The sequence below is a fragment of the Mytilus trossulus genome, chromosome 2, assembly GCF_036588685.1.
Source record: "Mytilus trossulus isolate FHL-02 chromosome 2, PNRI_Mtr1.1.1.hap1, whole genome shotgun sequence".
NCBI lineage: Eukaryota > Metazoa > Mollusca > Bivalvia > Mytilida > Mytilidae > Mytilus > Mytilus trossulus.
In genome coordinates this window covers 16,284,036-16,302,650 of record NC_086374.1, presented here as the reverse complement: position 1 = coordinate 16,302,650, position 18,615 = coordinate 16,284,036, and the positions used below count along the sequence as shown (strand labels likewise).

At 32.3% G+C, this 18,615-nt stretch overlaps 1 protein-coding gene across 15 annotated transcripts in view; it reads left to right on the top strand.

The window, feature by feature from the left end:
• LOC134706602 (cordon-bleu protein-like 1) overlaps window positions 1–14,279 on the top strand; it is a 69,366-nt gene extending 55,087 nt beyond the window's left edge. For 12 of the 15 annotated variants that reach the window (XM_063565683.1, XM_063565680.1, XM_063565682.1 and 9 more), the window contains 8 exons: window positions 127–278; window positions 937–1,720; window positions 3,577–3,645; window positions 5,302–5,637; window positions 6,198–6,230; window positions 7,657–7,776; window positions 10,080–11,848; window positions 12,354–14,279. In XM_063565683.1, coding sequence (XP_063421753.1) covers window positions 127–278; window positions 937–1,720; window positions 3,577–3,645; window positions 5,302–5,637; window positions 6,198–6,230; window positions 7,657–7,776; window positions 10,080–11,848; window positions 12,354–12,395 — 3,305 coding nt within the window. In that variant the 3' untranslated portion in view covers window positions 12,396–14,279. The remainder of the gene's footprint in view (window positions 1–126; window positions 279–936; window positions 1,721–3,576; window positions 3,646–5,301; window positions 5,638–6,197; window positions 6,231–7,656; window positions 7,777–10,079; window positions 11,849–12,353) is intronic. The other 3 variants (XM_063565687.1, XM_063565685.1, XM_063565688.1) reach the window with 3 other exon arrangements.
• Window positions 14,280–18,615: the final 4,336 nt, after the last annotated feature.

The window sequence follows — 18,615 nt, the reverse complement described above, 5'->3', positions numbered from 1 at the left end:
TTGAAGGAATAAGGTCAGGTAAAAGGGGCTAGACTTCAAAGGGACACAACTCAGAACTTATATTTTACTTAATTTATCTTAAGTATGTACATATAATTAAGTAAAATAACTTTATATCTTTTACAGGAACTGTAAATAGTGCCATGTCTATGCCAAATCTATCTGGGAATCAGAGAACAGAACAGAACCTTTCTTACATGCCTTCAGCCGGAGAAACAAAGAAAAAGAAAGGTTTCTTCTCCTTTCTTAAAAAAGACAACAGTAAAAAGTTTTCTGTGGTAAGTCAGTATGTTACTGTAGTATTTTTCCTGGTTCATGGATTTTGAGGCATTGTGTATAGAATGATTTTCCCTTTTTGACCCTAGCACATTTTTTTTATCCAGGGCTTTGAAACCAGGGCTCATCCTTTTGTGCTGGTCAGATTGATGGACTGTTTCATACTGATGAAATTTATCATGTTGGGATGTTAGTCAAAGGTTTCTAATTTTCCATTTATATATATTTATTCAAAGTTGTAGCTTTAAACACGTTGATGAAATTTGTATACAATGGTAGTTTAGCCCATGTAAACAGCTGCAGTTGATGGACTAAAGCCAGCAAAAAGTACATTCAGAGTTTCCAGATTGATCCTAATTTTTAACTCTTTAACACAAGTGTTATTTTTATGATGATTAATTGAAAATCTGTTTACCTGCCTATCAGTTGTTACAATGGCTAAATTGATGTATCATTTGTGTGACAGAATCTATCTTCACCATGTTCATTAATATTTTGTTTATTGACAAATTGCAAAATTGGGATAAGAGATTTATGATACCAGAATATGTAACTTGTAAACTTGTAAGAATATGCCATGTTAAGGGAAAAAATTGCAAAATGTACATAGACGGTGTGATGAGTTTTCTGCTATATATTGTTTTGATATTTCCATTCCAGCAAAGTGTTCAAAGAGATGCATATGTGGAGCAACCAGTTCCTCTCAGAGAAAAACCTATACGATCTACATCTCAGGATACTCCACCAGAACAGTCAAATAGAAATCCAGGTGCTAGACCAAAAACAATGTATGCAGTATCTACTTCAAATTTAGACAAAATTTCAGATGCCAAAATGACAGTGCCACCATTAGATCTATCAGGATTAAATAACAGTCAAAATGCTAGTTCAAAGTCTAAATCAATGACTGCATTAAAGGCAGAAAGTGACAAAGTTGTTGCTCCTCCTCGTAAAAAGAGGAGGGCACCACCACCCCCACAAGCTCAAAGTGTTCAAAATACTGTTCAAGTGGAAGTTAGTGTGGAAAAACAAAAAATGGAAAAACATGTCAAATCAAAACAGGAAATCAGTGAAATTAGACAACGAACTGAAAATATTTCTAATAAATACCACTCACGGAATAGTTCTGATTCAAGTGGATATCATGAATTAACATTAAGTGGTGCAGAATCACCTGATGGTCCACGAATTGATGAACATTTGGAAGTAGAATTAAATGTAGATACAGCATCTCTAGACAGTGGTGGTCTGTTAAATGGTGATAGTGGCGTAAGGGATATATCTCCTTCTTCATCACGGAGAAAAGACATTGATGGTGAAATTGGTTCAAGTCAAACTTTACCATTAGAGAGAACAAAGAAAAAGGCAGTGCCATCCTCAACACCTAGGTCTAGTTCTCTGGATAGAACGGGCAAAAAGAAAAAGGCCCCCCCTCCTCCACCTGGTAAAAATCATGTCTTTGTGTGGTTGAATAGTTGCTAGAGTTGTTTCCCTTTGTGTAGAAAATACAGTAAATTCAAAAACGTATTTTATTATTGCAAAATTCCAGTGGGATAAAAACTCAATTTAAATTTGATAGAATTATTGTATACTGCATTTTCTGAAATTGCAATGATTAACTTTGCATTTGTATTTATTGTTCAACCAAATTTTGCAATAATAATTTCACTTAAAATTTCTGCATTTACTGTACATCAGTAAAAACCTCATCTTTATCATCCTGATTGCTTGATCAGATGATAGTAACAACAATATTCAAAAGAATGGCATTCTATTGTCATTTATCATCCAATCATTGCATCATCTCCACAAATCACAAAATGTTCTACACAAAAATCATTTTTGAATTTGTCTACAGGCACATTTGATTCATAAATTTTTACCCTGACTGGAGATTACCAGAGACATATACATGTATACACAGAAACAATATCTATTGAGACAAGAAAAAGTTATAGACACACTGGGTTGCATTATATTGTCTTATAAAACCCTGTAATCAAATGTTATCTAGTTAAGGCTATGGCTAGGTTGTAGGTTCCAAATTATAATAACAGAGATTGTTTGTTTGATTTGAGGAAATTACAAATATTGACCAATGAGAAAGCATTCTTCAGGAATTTTGAATTTTATGGGAAAATGTATCATACTGGCACACTTGGAGCCATTTCTACAAAACACATTGTACTAATAATTTTTTTTTTTTTTTTTACATTAATAAATTAAATTTTCTATATAACTTATTAATCTTTGTCTTATATTTTTGGTGATACTTGTTATTTGTTTTTAAAAACATCAAATTTAGGGGAGGGCTGAGCGGGTAGGGTTTCAAACATGTCATAACACTTCATAGCATGCTGTATCTAGATACAGTGCTCTAGTTCACACAATTAAAGTTTTAACTTTCATGTGTGGTGGTCTAAGGTAAAGAAGGTATGATAAGATTATGTTTTGCATCCTTGCTCTTATTAAAGGAACTAAAAACTATAACAAATCTTTTAATATGAATTATATATCTTTACAATAAGATTGATATCACACACACATTTTCTGAACTATAATGATGACTACAGTCCATTGCATGTTAGAATAATTGGGACAAAATTTGAAAGATCAAAGAATTTTACTGTTTTTTTCCATTTCACAAAAATGTTTCAGTGCCAAATAATAATTCTTATCATACCTCCTCCTTTACATTATGGTTTAGTATTACACAGAGTGTGATTTGGACAGAGGATTGTATAACTTTGTGTAACCAAGTCTATCATTTATACATGACTTTTTTTTCATATTAAACATATTAAAGGAATTGCATTTGAAAGTATTCTGGCAAAAATGCGGAGCGAAATTATTATAGTATAATTGGCATTTAATTCTGAAAAGTGTATGTGATAATGGTTTTAAAAAAACGTGAATGATAGACTTGCGTATGAATAAAACAGTGTTTTCCCTAGGATGTGTGTTAAGTTTGAAGAATGGGGGATAAGGTCAGAAATTTTGAAGGATGGGGGTCTAAATTAATGCATGGCACATACAATACATAAACCCTCTAGGGAAAACACTGTGAAAGTATTGTATGATTCTCACTGCTTATACATTAATTTTCTGATTCCATAACTGAAAAATAAATTAACATACTGTTTCTTTTTTGGTGTATGGCAAAATTTCTGGTTAAAAATCTATATAGAACTTATATCTTTAGTGAGAATCATGCACTCCATGCTAAGCTGTTAGTAATGCTAGTCAATAATACAGAGCTTGTAGTGTTTGCTGTGATTTTCCAATCATTTCCATCTTTAGGTCCTCCACCTCAGCCTCCTGTAAAAACTTCTATTTCCTCCACTGCACCTGCTCCAAAAACAAAGAAAAGTAAGTAGCACTGGTTTATCAAGTACTTTTTATTTCTGTAAACCAGATTGTGCAATCATTCGTAGATGGTTGTGTTTTTATTTTGCCTTCTCTGGAAAAAAGTTTGACACTTTAGAAAAGAACATCGTGAGAGGACGGTTGAAAATGGAGGATGACAAAATGTATTGCATGAATGATAATAATTTATATAACAGAATGGTGTGAGGTTCAGAAATTTTTATAATACATTAAACACAGAGAGAAGCTGGATATATTTATGCTTGTGTTATTTGATATGCTAATGTCCTTAACATTGTTAATATTTACATTAAGTCTAAGAATACTTTACCAAAGGGACATAATCCTTTCTTAGCTTTACAAAATTTGAAATATTATCTGCTTTAATAGGTATCCCTATGACTATGTAGAAATATGATATTCAGATTAGACGAATGACCTTAGCTAGAATATATATATAATAAAACTATACTATTGTGTGTAACGACGGGAATTTCTGATGACCTCTTTATTACAAGCAATATAAACACACTCAATGCATGCTATTACAGTAGGCAAATGAGCTAGTTACATTGTAAGCGATATTTTATACATAGGAAGCTTATTTGCTGAAGTTTTTCGTCAGACATCCATATGGTAGTTGGTTATGACCTTATTTTCATGGTTGAAAGACTTTCTGTAGTTACATTATGTTTTTCTCCCTTGGTTCAGTAGATAAATTACCTAAGAAAAAGTCAGCTGTAAAAAAGGTGGTGTATAATTGCCAATGAGACAACTCTCCACAAGAGCCTAAATGACGCATAAATTAACAACTATAGGTCATTGTTAGGCCTTCAACAATGAGCAAAGCACATACCGTATAGTCAGCTATTAAAGGCCCCTAAATGACAAATGTAAAACAATTCAAACGAGAAATCTAAAATTAACAGCCTAATTTATGTACAAAAATGAACCAAAAACAAATATGTAACACATCAACAAACGACAACTACTGAAATACAGGCTCCTGACTTAGGACAGGCACCTACATACAGAATATGGGGGGGTTAAACATGTTAGAGGGATCCTAACTCTTCCCTCCCCTAAACATGTTAGCAGGATGAATATATAAAAAAGAAGATGTGGTATGATTGCCAATGAGACAACTATCCACAAAAGACCAAAAATGACACAAACATTAACAACTATAGGTCACCGTACGGCCTTCAACAATGAGCAAAGCCCATACCACATAGTCAGCTATAAAAGGCCCCGATACTTGAATGCTTAATACAAAAAATGTAGTGGTACATGCCCGTTTTGTATAAAATAACTGACCTTGACTTTTCATGGATTTATTATATGATCAACATTATGTTTTTGCATTTAGGTCAATCTGACCAAGGAAATCTACATCAAGACTTCTTTTAAAATGTGCTCCATCATCTTATAATATTATACTTTTTATATCATTTCCTTTATTTTCATTTAAGTCACTGACAACTGCTAATATAGGATAATTGTTACTGCCAATAATACAGGTTGGATATAATCATAAAAACAACAGAACTTAACTATGCACATCATTTGTTGACTCAATTATAAAATTAGTTAAACAATATGAAAAGAATTGGTCCAAAATCATTTAAACTGATCTGACTGGTAAATTTATATTTTTAGAAGACGACGATGTTGCAATAAATGCAGTCCTCGATAGCTTGGACCAGGATTTGGACGACCAAGATACGAGCGGTGAGGGAATGATGATGGTGGAAAATTCTTCAATCCACAGCGAGGACATTGATGTGGATTCAACATCCCATCTACCTAGACCATGTGCTTTTATAGCTCCGCCTCCACCTTTAGAACCACCTCCAGATGATTCTGAACCTGTGGATTATAACATGATAATTAATGGTCGGGTGGACACTGTGGATGTTGGTGTGGAGACAAGTGATGACAGTAACTCGTATGGTCCAGTAAGCACCAGAAGTTCTACAGATTCTCCTGTCAGTAGTAAGTATTTAATTACTGCTTGTTTGTTCAGACCATATAGTAATAACCATCCCATCTATAGGCCATGTAGTTATAACCATCCCATCTATAGGCCATGTAGCTGTAACCATCCAATCTATAGGCCATTTAGTTGTAACCATTCCATCTACCATACACTATACCAATAGTTATAACTGTTCTACAGGAATATTTAGTATTAATATGCATCACACCTATAGTCAAAACCATATAATTGTAATCCTCCTCTGCAAATTAAAGACTAACATAACCATTTTCACGTTAATTTAGAAAAACAGGTACCTTTATGTATGAGTAAATACAGAAATCTAACCATAAATGTTATTTAAAAATAAGAAAGCAATTATAAGAGCAAGGTTTGATTTTTCTTTGACCTTCTACTGTAGGTTAAGGCATACTTGTTTTCTCTTGCCAGCTTATACATTATATTGTTATTCGTGATAGCTGTAATGAACTGATTGTTGATAAGTTAGAGTTATTCCCCTTACAACACAATATTTCATGTATGGTATCAACATTTCTTATACTATTTTTATGTGAAGGATTGGACAGTTTTATTTACTGGGAAGATAATGGTAGGATTATTGTTGTGATCTCCATGTGTGTGTTGCACATTTGAAAGCATTAGTACATTGCAACCTTTTCTGTTTTCTGTACTACCTATTCATAAATCGGTTGCTTGAAACCCAAATAATGGCAGCAAAATATAAGACATACACTGTCAGTACATATCAATTTTTGTTGCATTAAATGATGAACCCTTAGAATAAACCTAGATATTAATAATAAATCTTGTTTTATTGAGAAGTAAATTTTTTATTTGGTGAAAAATTTCCATCAAACTAAATAATTTTGATAAAGAAAATTGATATTTGAAGATCTGAAACATGAACGATAAATGAATTGAAATTTTTGCAGCATAAAAAAATTAGATATAAAATCTTGCCAGCTGTTAGAATTTATATAAGAACCTAAATTCTCAGACCTATTGACCATGATCTCTTACTAACTCAATAACTTTAAATTTTCTTTACTGTTTTTTCTGCTTATAAATTGCCTTTTTTCTCATAAAATAAAAATGCATTTCATGATTACTCAATTTTTAAGCTTTACTTTATGCCTTAGATGTTAAAACTCAGCCTTATTTCTGTTTTTACTGCACATTTTATTTGCACTTTTTAATTTATTTGCATGATACTGCCAAAATATTGAACCTCTTATGCTTAAAATTTATGTTGATCTCAAGTTACATGCACTTAGATTAAAGACTTTTTTTTACATTTTACTAAATTATTATATAACTTTTTTATCTTTGCGGATTCCATCTTAAGTTGCAGTTCATATGCACAGACATTTAGAAGATCAGAATATTTTCAAACACATCTGCTCGTGATGTTTGTTTGATTTGCTAAAAATAAATCAGTGATTTAGTTAAATATTTTTTGAAAAAAATAAGACTGCACATTAATCCCTAATTTAGATAGATGTCTGATTAGAAAGTAAAAAAAAATGATGAAATCTTTGATTGAATAGGCACCTTCTTTTTTAGATTAAAGTATATATCAATTATTCAAAGAAAAAAAAAACTTAATGAGGATTACAAATTAAAATTTAAGAATCATATAGCTGTATACAGAACTTATAAAATATTTATTACAGTATATATTTGTCTTGTGTCGAACCTCCATGTCTTTGTTCTAATTAAATCAAGATCTGTGCATTATCTCTACCCTGTTTTAACTGACACATGAAAGATTATTTTTTTGCCAACATGTGACTAAATTTTATGAAAATGAATCAGGAAATTTTTAATGTATGACAAATCTGAATTTTATTGAAAAAATTGAGGGAAGATTTCAAATTGGCAAACAAAAACAAAATCCCAACCAATAACTCCTTGTTGAATTAGTGTTGATGTTAAATGCACAGATGTTGAGATTGCATGCATGTTCTAAGCTTGTGTAATCCATGTGTATCCTCTATTTTACCTTGTCCTAACAGTGCATAGCCGAGCTGAGAGTCATACCAGTATCAGTTCTGTTAATACCGTTGACGATGTTAGCATGGATTTTGAACGAACAATAGCTGTTTGCCAAGAGGAAGTGATGCGGGCAGAACAAGGTATTATGGGATACCATGTGTGACCATCTCATAATAGTGCCTCATCATGCTAACACAAGAAACTTTCTTTCTTTTTTTTTTTTTAATTTGTCTGGCTTGTATTTTTTAATTCAGCAAATAATGGTGTCCTTGTGTACATTTTATCAACAGAGATTGACTTACAAAGGGTTCTTGTCTATAAGGGTAAAAGTGTAAAACATTTTTTACACATCTACATCTACATAATACTTCTTAACTTCAATATGCTGAAGATTTCAAGAAGATTGCAAATTTGATAGGATTTTTCCTTAAAACTACAAACTTGATAAGAAACATTGACATTATAAAGAGAGATAACATAGATATTTTCATACTGTTAGTTTTACCATTTGTAAAAGTATTTCTACAAACTGAAATGATAAAAAGAAAGTTTAAGTGAAATGAACTTCGGAATCAATCAATTCTTGGATAATGAAATACAAAAATATTGTCGGTATCATTATAATATTATGATTGTACCAAAATATTAAGAAGGGAGACAACACTTTAAAATTTGTTTTGATTTCTGTTTATGCTTAAAGCAGCAGGAAGTCAGTATGAAGATGTTTTATTAATTTATAAGAACATCTTACTACTACCTGAACCAGGAAGATCTCTTGTAGATAAAGTTAGTACTTTAACAAGGACATCATCTCTATAATCTAATTACGTTTGTAACACATTAACACACTATAATTTTGTGAGAAACATAATATTGATACTGTTTGAGGATAAAACATTTGATTAATGATTAAGTATGGTAACATTTTGTTATCTTCTGGTTGCTTTTTCATTGCTTCAATGTAATGCTTTGTCTTTACTCTAATTTTACCTCTTATTCACAAAAGCCCAAAGAATGTTAAATATAACTTTCTTTAGAGTTTAAATTTGAATAAAAGCTAATCTTATTCTACAAATCTTCATCCTTAATACTTACAAAACTATACACTTTTTTATGAAGTGAGAAGTAAACCATCTCCAACACAAAATCAAATCTACTTAATAAAGAACTAATCGAAGTATTTTTAATGGGAGACGGATTTATAAAAGTTTTTCCAAACTTGCGTCCGAATTCGATATTTGAACTTTATGTAACATTGTAGTATATATCTTGTATTTTTTCATTAATAAATACTGATTAAACGTAAGTATTTTTAGGAAATAAGTCAACATCCTAGCAAAATCTGTAGTTCATGCTTAATTGTCTCTGGTTAAGTTTTTTGTCTGACTTCATATCAATTTTAATAGTGAGACTATGCCTTTCACACTTTATTTAATTCATTAACATCTGAGTTCATATCACAGTAACAAAAGCTCATAACTAAATGTAATAGTGTGATAAAAAACTGTGTAGTTGTGTATTTTGAGGTGTAAGACAGCATTCAGTATAAAAATGGTCATTGTAAACTACATTTCATAGTTGATTGAAGTTTATATGAAATAAACTATCAACTTGACTGTAAAAATATGAATCATGTTAAATTGTGTAGAGATAGATATTTGCAAGTAGATCATTATGACCTAGATTCCATGCATCATTGACTATGCTTTGTTTGATCCTTATGACCTGGATTCCATGCATCATTGACTATGCTTTGTTTTGTTGTCTGGTAGTAGTATTATCTTTGAGAGAAGACAAATGAGAAGAAACCAAACAGTTCTGTATCCCAAAATTTCAGATATTAAAATCTGATTTTTTTCAATCTAGTTTTACATAGAAGCAATGTTGTGGTGACGGAAAAAAATTATAAAGATAACTTCTGTAACCATTAAAAAAAAACCTTAAATTGTTAAGGCATGGCATGAAATGTAAGGTAAAATTGTGTACCATAGCATGCATTTTTAGCTTTATCACAACCAGTCTTGAGCAAAAGAGTTTCTTTGTAGTAAAGGTATTTCTTAGTGTTTTGGTTTAACGTACTTTTAGATATTGAATAAAGCCTACAAAGGAATTATTGACCTTTCTTTAACAGTCCCTGAATAGCTGATAATATACTGAACAAAGTGTAAATACAATGCTTTCCCGATTTTCACTGGACCTGAAATAAGGGTCCTCTGTTTTCATTTGATTTTTTTTGAAGAATATATATTCTGCAAAAAAATGCATAAAAAAAACCCACAATATCACCTCACCTTAAAAATGGTTATTGCCAAAATAAGTTTAATGTTAAATTAATTAACCTCTTAATCTGATGGACTTATATATCTTAGATTTTACAGATGAGGATAGAATTTTGTACATTATGAACAAACACTCATCACGCTATTATTTCCTTTCTTTGTAGAAACCCCTGAATATAAAACCGAGATGGCACAGTTTGTGGAGAAAATGACAGAAATGACTGTCGATGGTAGCAAGAAGGCTGTAGATGATTTTGAAGAGGATGTAATTTCAAATGAAGCAGTAGCCGATGATGCTGTTTATATTTTCTCAAAAGATACCCAGGAGGATTCAGACGATATGGATAATATTCCTCCCACAGAATCAAATCAAAGTGAAAAGGATAAAATCCAAAATATACGAAACTCAGACAGAGAAGTTGCTGAAATTACCTATGATTTCAAAATAAACACTGTTCCCCCAGAATTCCAGTCTGGAATGGAAGCTCCTGATGAGGTCGAGTTTAAGGAAGAAATCAAAGAGGTTCAGCATGAACAGGAGGAGGAGGAAGAAGAAGAGGTTGTTATAACAGAAACATATGAAATCATTTATCCATTTTCAGAACCAGAAATTGCAGAAACTGAAGTTGAAAAGGAACATACAGAAATTTCATATGTAACCAACCAGAAACCAGAGGTCAAAATAGAAGAATTACAAACAAAACCAGACAAAATACAGGAAGTTGCAAAAGTTCCTCAAATCATTCAAGAAGAAAAAATTATTCCTAAAGAACCAGAAAAACCAAAACCTAAGGAAGAGTTTGTTTTGACATTTGATGACCTGAGTAAAGTGGATTTCTCATTAATGAGAAAAAAGAAAAAGATTCAACCAAAACCCAAACCAACATATCAAAGTACTCCAGATAAACGTCACACTGTAGCAACACTCGATGAAATCAAATCTAACTTTGCCATTAATAATGATAATGTATTTATAACCCCAACTAAGGGACATAATCTGGAAATGGATGATGGCTTTATCATCACTGAAGCAGGTTCTGTGAGGGGACATAAGGGGGAAGTGAAAACAAAATGTTCTGAACTTAGCTTTTCTCCAAATTCTGAAGGGGAAATGGAACATGTTTTAGAAGAGAAATCAATTTCTATGATTAATCTCCCAGCGGTTAGGGCAACTTTAGACAGTTCCATAGAAGACAATAAAAGTGAAGACAATATAAAAGATGACATTGTAGTTTCAAGAACAGAAATTGTATTTTCTGTGAATTCAAATTCTACGAAACAGGAAGAGGATTCATCTGATAGAAAAACTTCAGTAAGCAGCAACTTGGAAAAGTCTGTCAATGACTCTGGTGTTGAGGCTGAACATGATACAAGTATAGACCATCAGGAGGTACTAGCCACTCAATATAAACAATTACAACAACAGTTCTCAATGTGGAAGGTACAACTAGAAGATAACAAAAGATTACTATCATCAAGTCAGGCAATTCCTTCTGATGAAACCACCAAACAATTCCAACAACAATTACAGTCACAAATTCAACTTCAGCAACAGATGATTCAACAAATGCAACAGAGTATGGAAGCTTTATCATCACAACAACAGCAAGGTAGTATGGTGGACCAGTCATCACAAAATAATCTTTCGTCGCAGGACAAATCATCACAAAAACAAATATCAGTTGATATAGGGAATCATGTCAACCAAGTTATTGAATCGACTTCTGTGAAACAAACATTTGTTCCTCCTCCACCTCCAGTTGCCCCTGCCTTGCCAAATGGGAAAGCTGTTGTCGAGGTTACTTCCTCAAACGAACAAACAAAACCAAAATCTAAAAGTAAACCTCGTAAATATATAGAACCAAAACTGGACCCACGAGAGGAACTAATGATAGCTATTAAAAACTTTGGTGGAAGAACTGCAATGAAAAAGGTATGTTGTGATTTTATTTTAAACTTTAATTAAAATGAAATTCAGTTCGTCTCAGTTCATTCTGACAACAACTGATGATTTAATAGGACAAATCTTGAAGGATAAAATGGAATGAGCATGTTATTTGCATGTCAATTAAAATGATAGTGGCAAAGGAAAGAAAAAAATAAGTACAATTCAGTTTAAATAGGTTTCCAAGAACAAAATTCAACTTGAATTCAATAATTACTGATTAACAGAAAAGTTTAGAAATATACCTAGTGTGATACATATACCGGTAGCAGAAATGACAAATTATTTACAACACATACTCAATGTATTTGTACATCAAATTTGGAAATATTTAAGGTCAAGATACTCTGACATTAATAGTGCAAATTTGTGACTTAGACAAACTGTCACTGGACAAACTTGCATATATTTTATCAAAAATACATCACACACATGACACAAGCTTGTATATGTTTATTTTAGATATTTGATTTCTTTTTTTTTTCTTTTGCAGGTGCCTGTTAACAAAACCCACTGGCATTCAGGAATACCTTGAATTGTCAAACAAATGATTAACAAAACTTCAATGGTGCTATAAGAAACACAAGAGTTATCTTCTCTTCAAGAGTTGTGTCCCTTGTGTGATCAGCTGAATCAAAGTCAGAAAATGTGATAGACTGGCCAGCCATTCATAAACTGACGACATTTGAATGACATTTAGGTTCAGAATGTATTGGTGTTGATATGAAGAGCAGAAGTATTTTGATAATATGCCTTGTTAGCCCATGTAAATGAAAGGGTTTTATATTCCATATATTCTTCATTTTGGGTATTTTAACAAAACTCATTATTTACAAAAATGATTTTATAGCAATTGGAACACAAGTATTTTGGACCTGAAAGGCAATTGTTACTAAATGGGAAAGATTCAAAACTGACATGTGCAGTTACCAAAAGTGTGCATCTATCGTATTGTTAAGAGAGTGAAATCTATAGGAAATTATCTTTTATATTTTATTGGGTATCCTTATATAGATATAAAATTATTAAGATAGTTGAAAGTACCTAATGAATATTTAAAAATTTTGAAATATAATTAAATTTAAGCATTTAATATTCTTGTACATTTTGATAACATAACTTTTTGAAACATATCATTTTTATTAACAATGTTAGCATTTATACTTGTATATGTGTATTAAAAAGGGAAAATTGGGGACGACAAGTAACTGTGATACATCTTTATAAACTAATAATTAGAATGATATAAATCTACAAATTTTTGTTGCTCTACAACAGTCTAGGTAAAAAGCTCCAGGTTTACAAGTATGATTTATAAAACTATTTAAACAGGGTTTATCCTTGTATTCTGGAATGTGACAAAAGGTTGATGCTAAATATTCTTATAAGCATTTATCAGTAGAAATCAACGAGAGGCAATGGCAGAAAAGTACCATTTTAGAGGAAATATGTTCCTAAATATTTGTATAATTGATAAATTTCTATAATTTGTCTTCTAGTTTTCATGGCCAGTAGGCTGTTTACGTGCAATGTTTTGTTGAATAAAGGTTGGAACTCATAACATAGAAATATTATTAGCACACAAAAATAAAAATTCTATGGGGTTCAACAAGGGTAAATATGACCACTGTATCTTGTTTTATTTGCATGAATAACATTGATAATTGTACATAGTTATAAATTATAAAAGACTTACATACATTAATACCTGTGATACCTTGTTGATATTTTTATGTAATTGTGTAGTATATATTTTATACAGAATAATACTCCAGTATTTAACAGAACAAGTGTTTAGAGTAGTTTATTTTCTTCTTGACCATTTTGTATTTGTAACTGTTACAAGCTTAGTGACAATGAAAAAACATCAACACTTGTAAAGTTTTATATTCCCTAAAATAGAGGGGCATTAAGTATGCCTTGTCATCTTTCCATTTCTTTCCTGTTCCTCTTTTTTTATTTCAATTCAATTTTTTAAAGTTTTCCTTTCTTATATTTCTAGTAGACATATTTGTATTAACCACAATTTCAGATTCATAGTTTTGGGGGCCTTTTTAAAAAACATGCTATTTTACATATTGAACTAATTTTGGAAGATAGATAGATAATTTATGTGTCTTACTTATTTACCACAAAAAGAAGTAGATAAAATGAGGAACAAAATTGCAGTTCTGTACTAATGCCAAATGGTCAAGAAGCAATAATGAAGATCTGGGTTGGAAGTTTTCTCAATAGAAATTTCGTAATACAGCCATTCCAAAAAATTGTACAGGAAAAAATTTCGTATGTCTATTCAGATTCATATTCAAATTATTATTCATTTGTACTATACAAAGTATAAAATTCCCACCTAATATTATACTATGTTAAAATATGGCTTTACTTTAGAAGCCAAAAGTAATAAAATATTTATATTAAATTTTAATTTGTTTTATTATTTGATACACTACTGTCTTATCTGCAACAGTGCTGTAATAAGATACTAATAATACAGATTAGTCCAATGGATGGAGTTTATAGAAGGTTAAATGGCCGTTTGCTGTGGTATGAGGATTACAGATTAGTCCAATGGAGGAAGTTTATAGAAGGTTAAATGGCCGTTTGCTGTGGTATGAGGATTACAGATTAGTCCAATTGAGGGAGTTTATAGAAGGTTAAATGGCCGTTTGCTGTGGTATGAGTATTACAGATTAGTCCAATGGTGGGAGTTTATAGAAGGTTAAATGGCCGTTTTCTGTGGTATGAGGATTACAGATTAGTCCAATGGAGGGAGTTTATAGAAGGTTAAATGGCCGTTTGCTGTGGTATGAGGATTACAGATTAGTCCAATTGAGGGAGTTTATAGAAGGTTAAATGGCCGTTTTCTGTGGTATGAGGATTACAGATTAGTCCAATGGAGGGAGTTTATAGAAGGTTAAATGGCCGTTTGCTGTGGTATGAGGATTACAGATTAGTCCAATTGAGGGAGTTTATAGAAGGTTAAATGGCCGTTTGCTGTGGTATGAGTATTACAGATTAGTCCAATGGTGGGAGTTTATAGAAGGTTAAATGGCCGTTTTCTGTGGTATGAGGATTACAGATTAGTCCAATGGAGGGAGTTTATAGAAGGTTAAATGGCCGTTTGCTGTGGTATGAGGATTACAGATTAGTCCAATTGAGGGAGTTTATAGAAGGTTAAATGGCCGTTTGCTGTGGTATGAGTATTACAGATTAGTCCAATGGTGGGAGTTTATAGAAGGTTAAATGGCCGTTTTCTGTGGTATCGTATGATGATTGCATATTTTATCCAAATAAGTGAATTAAAAACTTATTATTAAATTTTCAAAATGAAAGGATTAATCTATAGAATTCAATAAAACCTCTATTTTTGTGCCCCTACTGTAGCAGTAGTAATTTCAACCCTGTTTGTTTGCCATGGTCCTAAAATTGGTTTCCTTTCTCTAACTTAAGTTTGCCTCTACCAAATTTTATGATTTTTATATACAATGCTTATTATCACTAAACACTGATCAACTTCGAATTTGGGAAAAATAATTTTTCCATTCTAGAGTTATGCCCCTTTACAAATAGAACAATAAGTAATTTATTTTTTGTTTCCTTCCCTAACTTAAGTTTGTCTGGAACAAATGTTATGAAAGTTATGTTCAATATTTATTACCACAAAACACAGACCCAGTTTGATTTTTGGTGGCATCATTTTCACTGTTCTATAGTTATGCCCCTTTAAAAATTAAAACAAGAGTGCACATGCTGAAACATCTTGCTTTCTATTATTACCTTTGAATTTATGTTGATAGTCCTAATTATAAAGTTTTAATACAACTATCACATAAAAATGAGGTCAGATAAACCAAAATGGACTTTCAATCATTCTAGTTGACCTATCACACATAGTGTCTAAGAAACAAACTTAACCAGGAAAACATTGATCAATAAAAATGAAAAGGAGGTCAATGTCAGATGTACCCTGTCAGACAGACATGCTGTATGGGCTTTGCTCATTGTTGAAGGCCGTACAGTGACCTATGGTTGTTCATGTTTGTGTCATTTTGGTCTTTTGTGGATAGTTGTCTCATTGGCAATCATACCACATCTTCTTTTTTATACGTACACCTTACAATCATTACACGCTTTAGATACAGTTGGTCCATTGTATACAGTATCTAAGAAACAAACTTAAAAAAGAAATCTTTAGATTGGTAAATGAACCATGAAATGGAGATCATGATCAGAAGTTTATTTCCAGACAGACATACACCTTACAATCATTCCATACACCAAATTTAGTTGACCTATTGCTCAAAGTACAAGAAAAAAGACAAATAAACATCATTAACATATAGCAATGAACTTTAAAAAATACGCTGAAATGTCTCGCCTTCTTTACTAGTCAATGATATTATGTAGATAGTCCTAAATATAAAGCTTTGTTACAACTGTCACATAAACTTAACATTAACAATGAAAATGAGGTCAAGGTCAGATGAACCATGCAAGGCAGACATGTACAGCTAACAATACTTCCATACAACAAATATAGTTGACCTACTGCTTATAACAGACTAAAACACAAAAATTTAACACTAAGCAGTGAACCGTGAAAATGAGGTCAAGGTCAAATAAAACCTGCACGACTTGCATATAGATCATAAAATATTTCTATACACCAAATATAGTTGACCTCTTTGCATATAGTATAAAAAAAAAAAGACCAAAACTCAAAAACAACTATCCACTCAAACATGAAAATGAGGTCAAGGTCAGATGACACCTGCCAGCTAGACATATACCCATACATCAAATATAGTAGACCTATTGCATACAGTATAAGAAAAACAGACCAAAACGAAAAAAACTTAACTATAACCACTGTAATGAGGTCAAGGTCAGATGACACCTTAGTTTAAACATATTTATTTATAGTGGATTGGGAAACAAGTTTTGCAACTTATATTAATCCCTTTCCACTTTGCGGGTGCGAGTGCTGCCTTGTAGCGGCATTAGCCTACTCTTTTTCGAAATCTACAAGGGTGTCTTTAACGTGCAAGAGACGTGGCTCTCTCTTAACACGGGTCAGCCATTTATCGCCCCTTTCCGACGGACTATCATCGTTTCCTCAAGACCATACTCGCAGATGGTGTCAAGGGAGAGCCGAAAATTGACTTTCTGAAATTTTCATCCCAAACGGGAATCGAACCAGGAACCTTTGTGTTAGTAGTCCGATGCACTAACCACTACACCACGGCTCTCTCTATAAACAATAGGTATTTGGTGTATGGAATGATTGTTAGGTGTACATGTCAGTGGTTAAAGATATGACACCTTCCAGTTTGACGTACACCTTACAATCCTTCCATACACCAAATATACTAGACCTATTACTTATAGTATCTGCGATATAGCCTTGACCACCAAAACCAACCACCTGTTCACTGATCCATGAAATGAGGTCAAGTTAAAACTGTTTGATGGGCATGAACACCTTGCAAGGTACGCACATTCCAAATATAGTTATCATATTACTTATAAAAAGAGAAAATTGAACATTAAAAAAATCAACTTGTTTTAAGTAGTCACTGAACATGAAAATGATGTCAAGGACATTGGACATGTGACTGACGGAAACTTCGTTACATGAGTCATCTTTATACAAAGTATGAAGCATCCAGGTCTTCCACCTTCTTAAATATAAAGCTAATAAGAAGTTAGCTAACGCCGCTGCCGCCGCCGGATCACTATCCCTATGTCGAGCTTTCTGCGACAAAAGTCACAGGCTTGACAAAAATGAGGTCAATGTCAAATAAAACATGCTAAACTGACGTCTTCATGGTCAAATATTTTCATACACCAAAAATACAGTTGACCAATGGGATACAGTATTGAAAAAAAACAGACCAAAACACAAAAACTTAACTGTAACCAATGAATCATAAATAAAAGTTGAGGTCAGACGACACCTGCCAGATGGACAAAGTACACCTTACATTATTCCAAAAAACAAATAATGTAGACTTATTAGAAAAACTGACCAAAACACAAAAACTTATTAATATCTTTAACCACTGACATGTACACCTAACAATCATTCCATACACCAAATACCTATTGTTTATAGTATCTGAGACATGGATTTAACCTTGAACACTGATCCATGAAATGAAGCCGAGGTCAAGTGAAAACTGTCTGACTGGCATAATGACATTGCAAAGTGCGCACATACTAGATACTAAATATAGGTACCCTTTTACTCATAATAAGAGAGGTATTAAAAATACTAAACATCTTGACTGATTTTTCAAGAAGTCATTAAACCATGAAAATGAGGTCAAGGACAATGGACATATATGACTGAGACGAAAACTTCATAACTGAAAGTATCTATATATTAAGTAGGCAGGGTTCAGCCCTTCTACCTTCTTAAATATTAAGCTTTTAAGAAAGTTAGCTCACACCGTCAGCGGATCAAACTACATAAAGCTTATTACCACGACACTCAAATCAGGGGGAAAATGGATAGTGTCACTGTCACTGTTCCTGAGTTATGTCCCTTTATAACGTAATATGCAAGCAGGGCAAAGGTACTTGTTTCTATCCATACGAAGGTCGACTATCCCTTCGTATGGATAGAAACAAATTCCTGTGAAGCAGGGCCCCACTCGCACTATCATTTCCTAGGTTCCGTGGATCCTGAAACTGGGATCAAAGTCTCAAAAATTTGGCATTACAATTAGAAAGATCATAATTATCATAGAGAA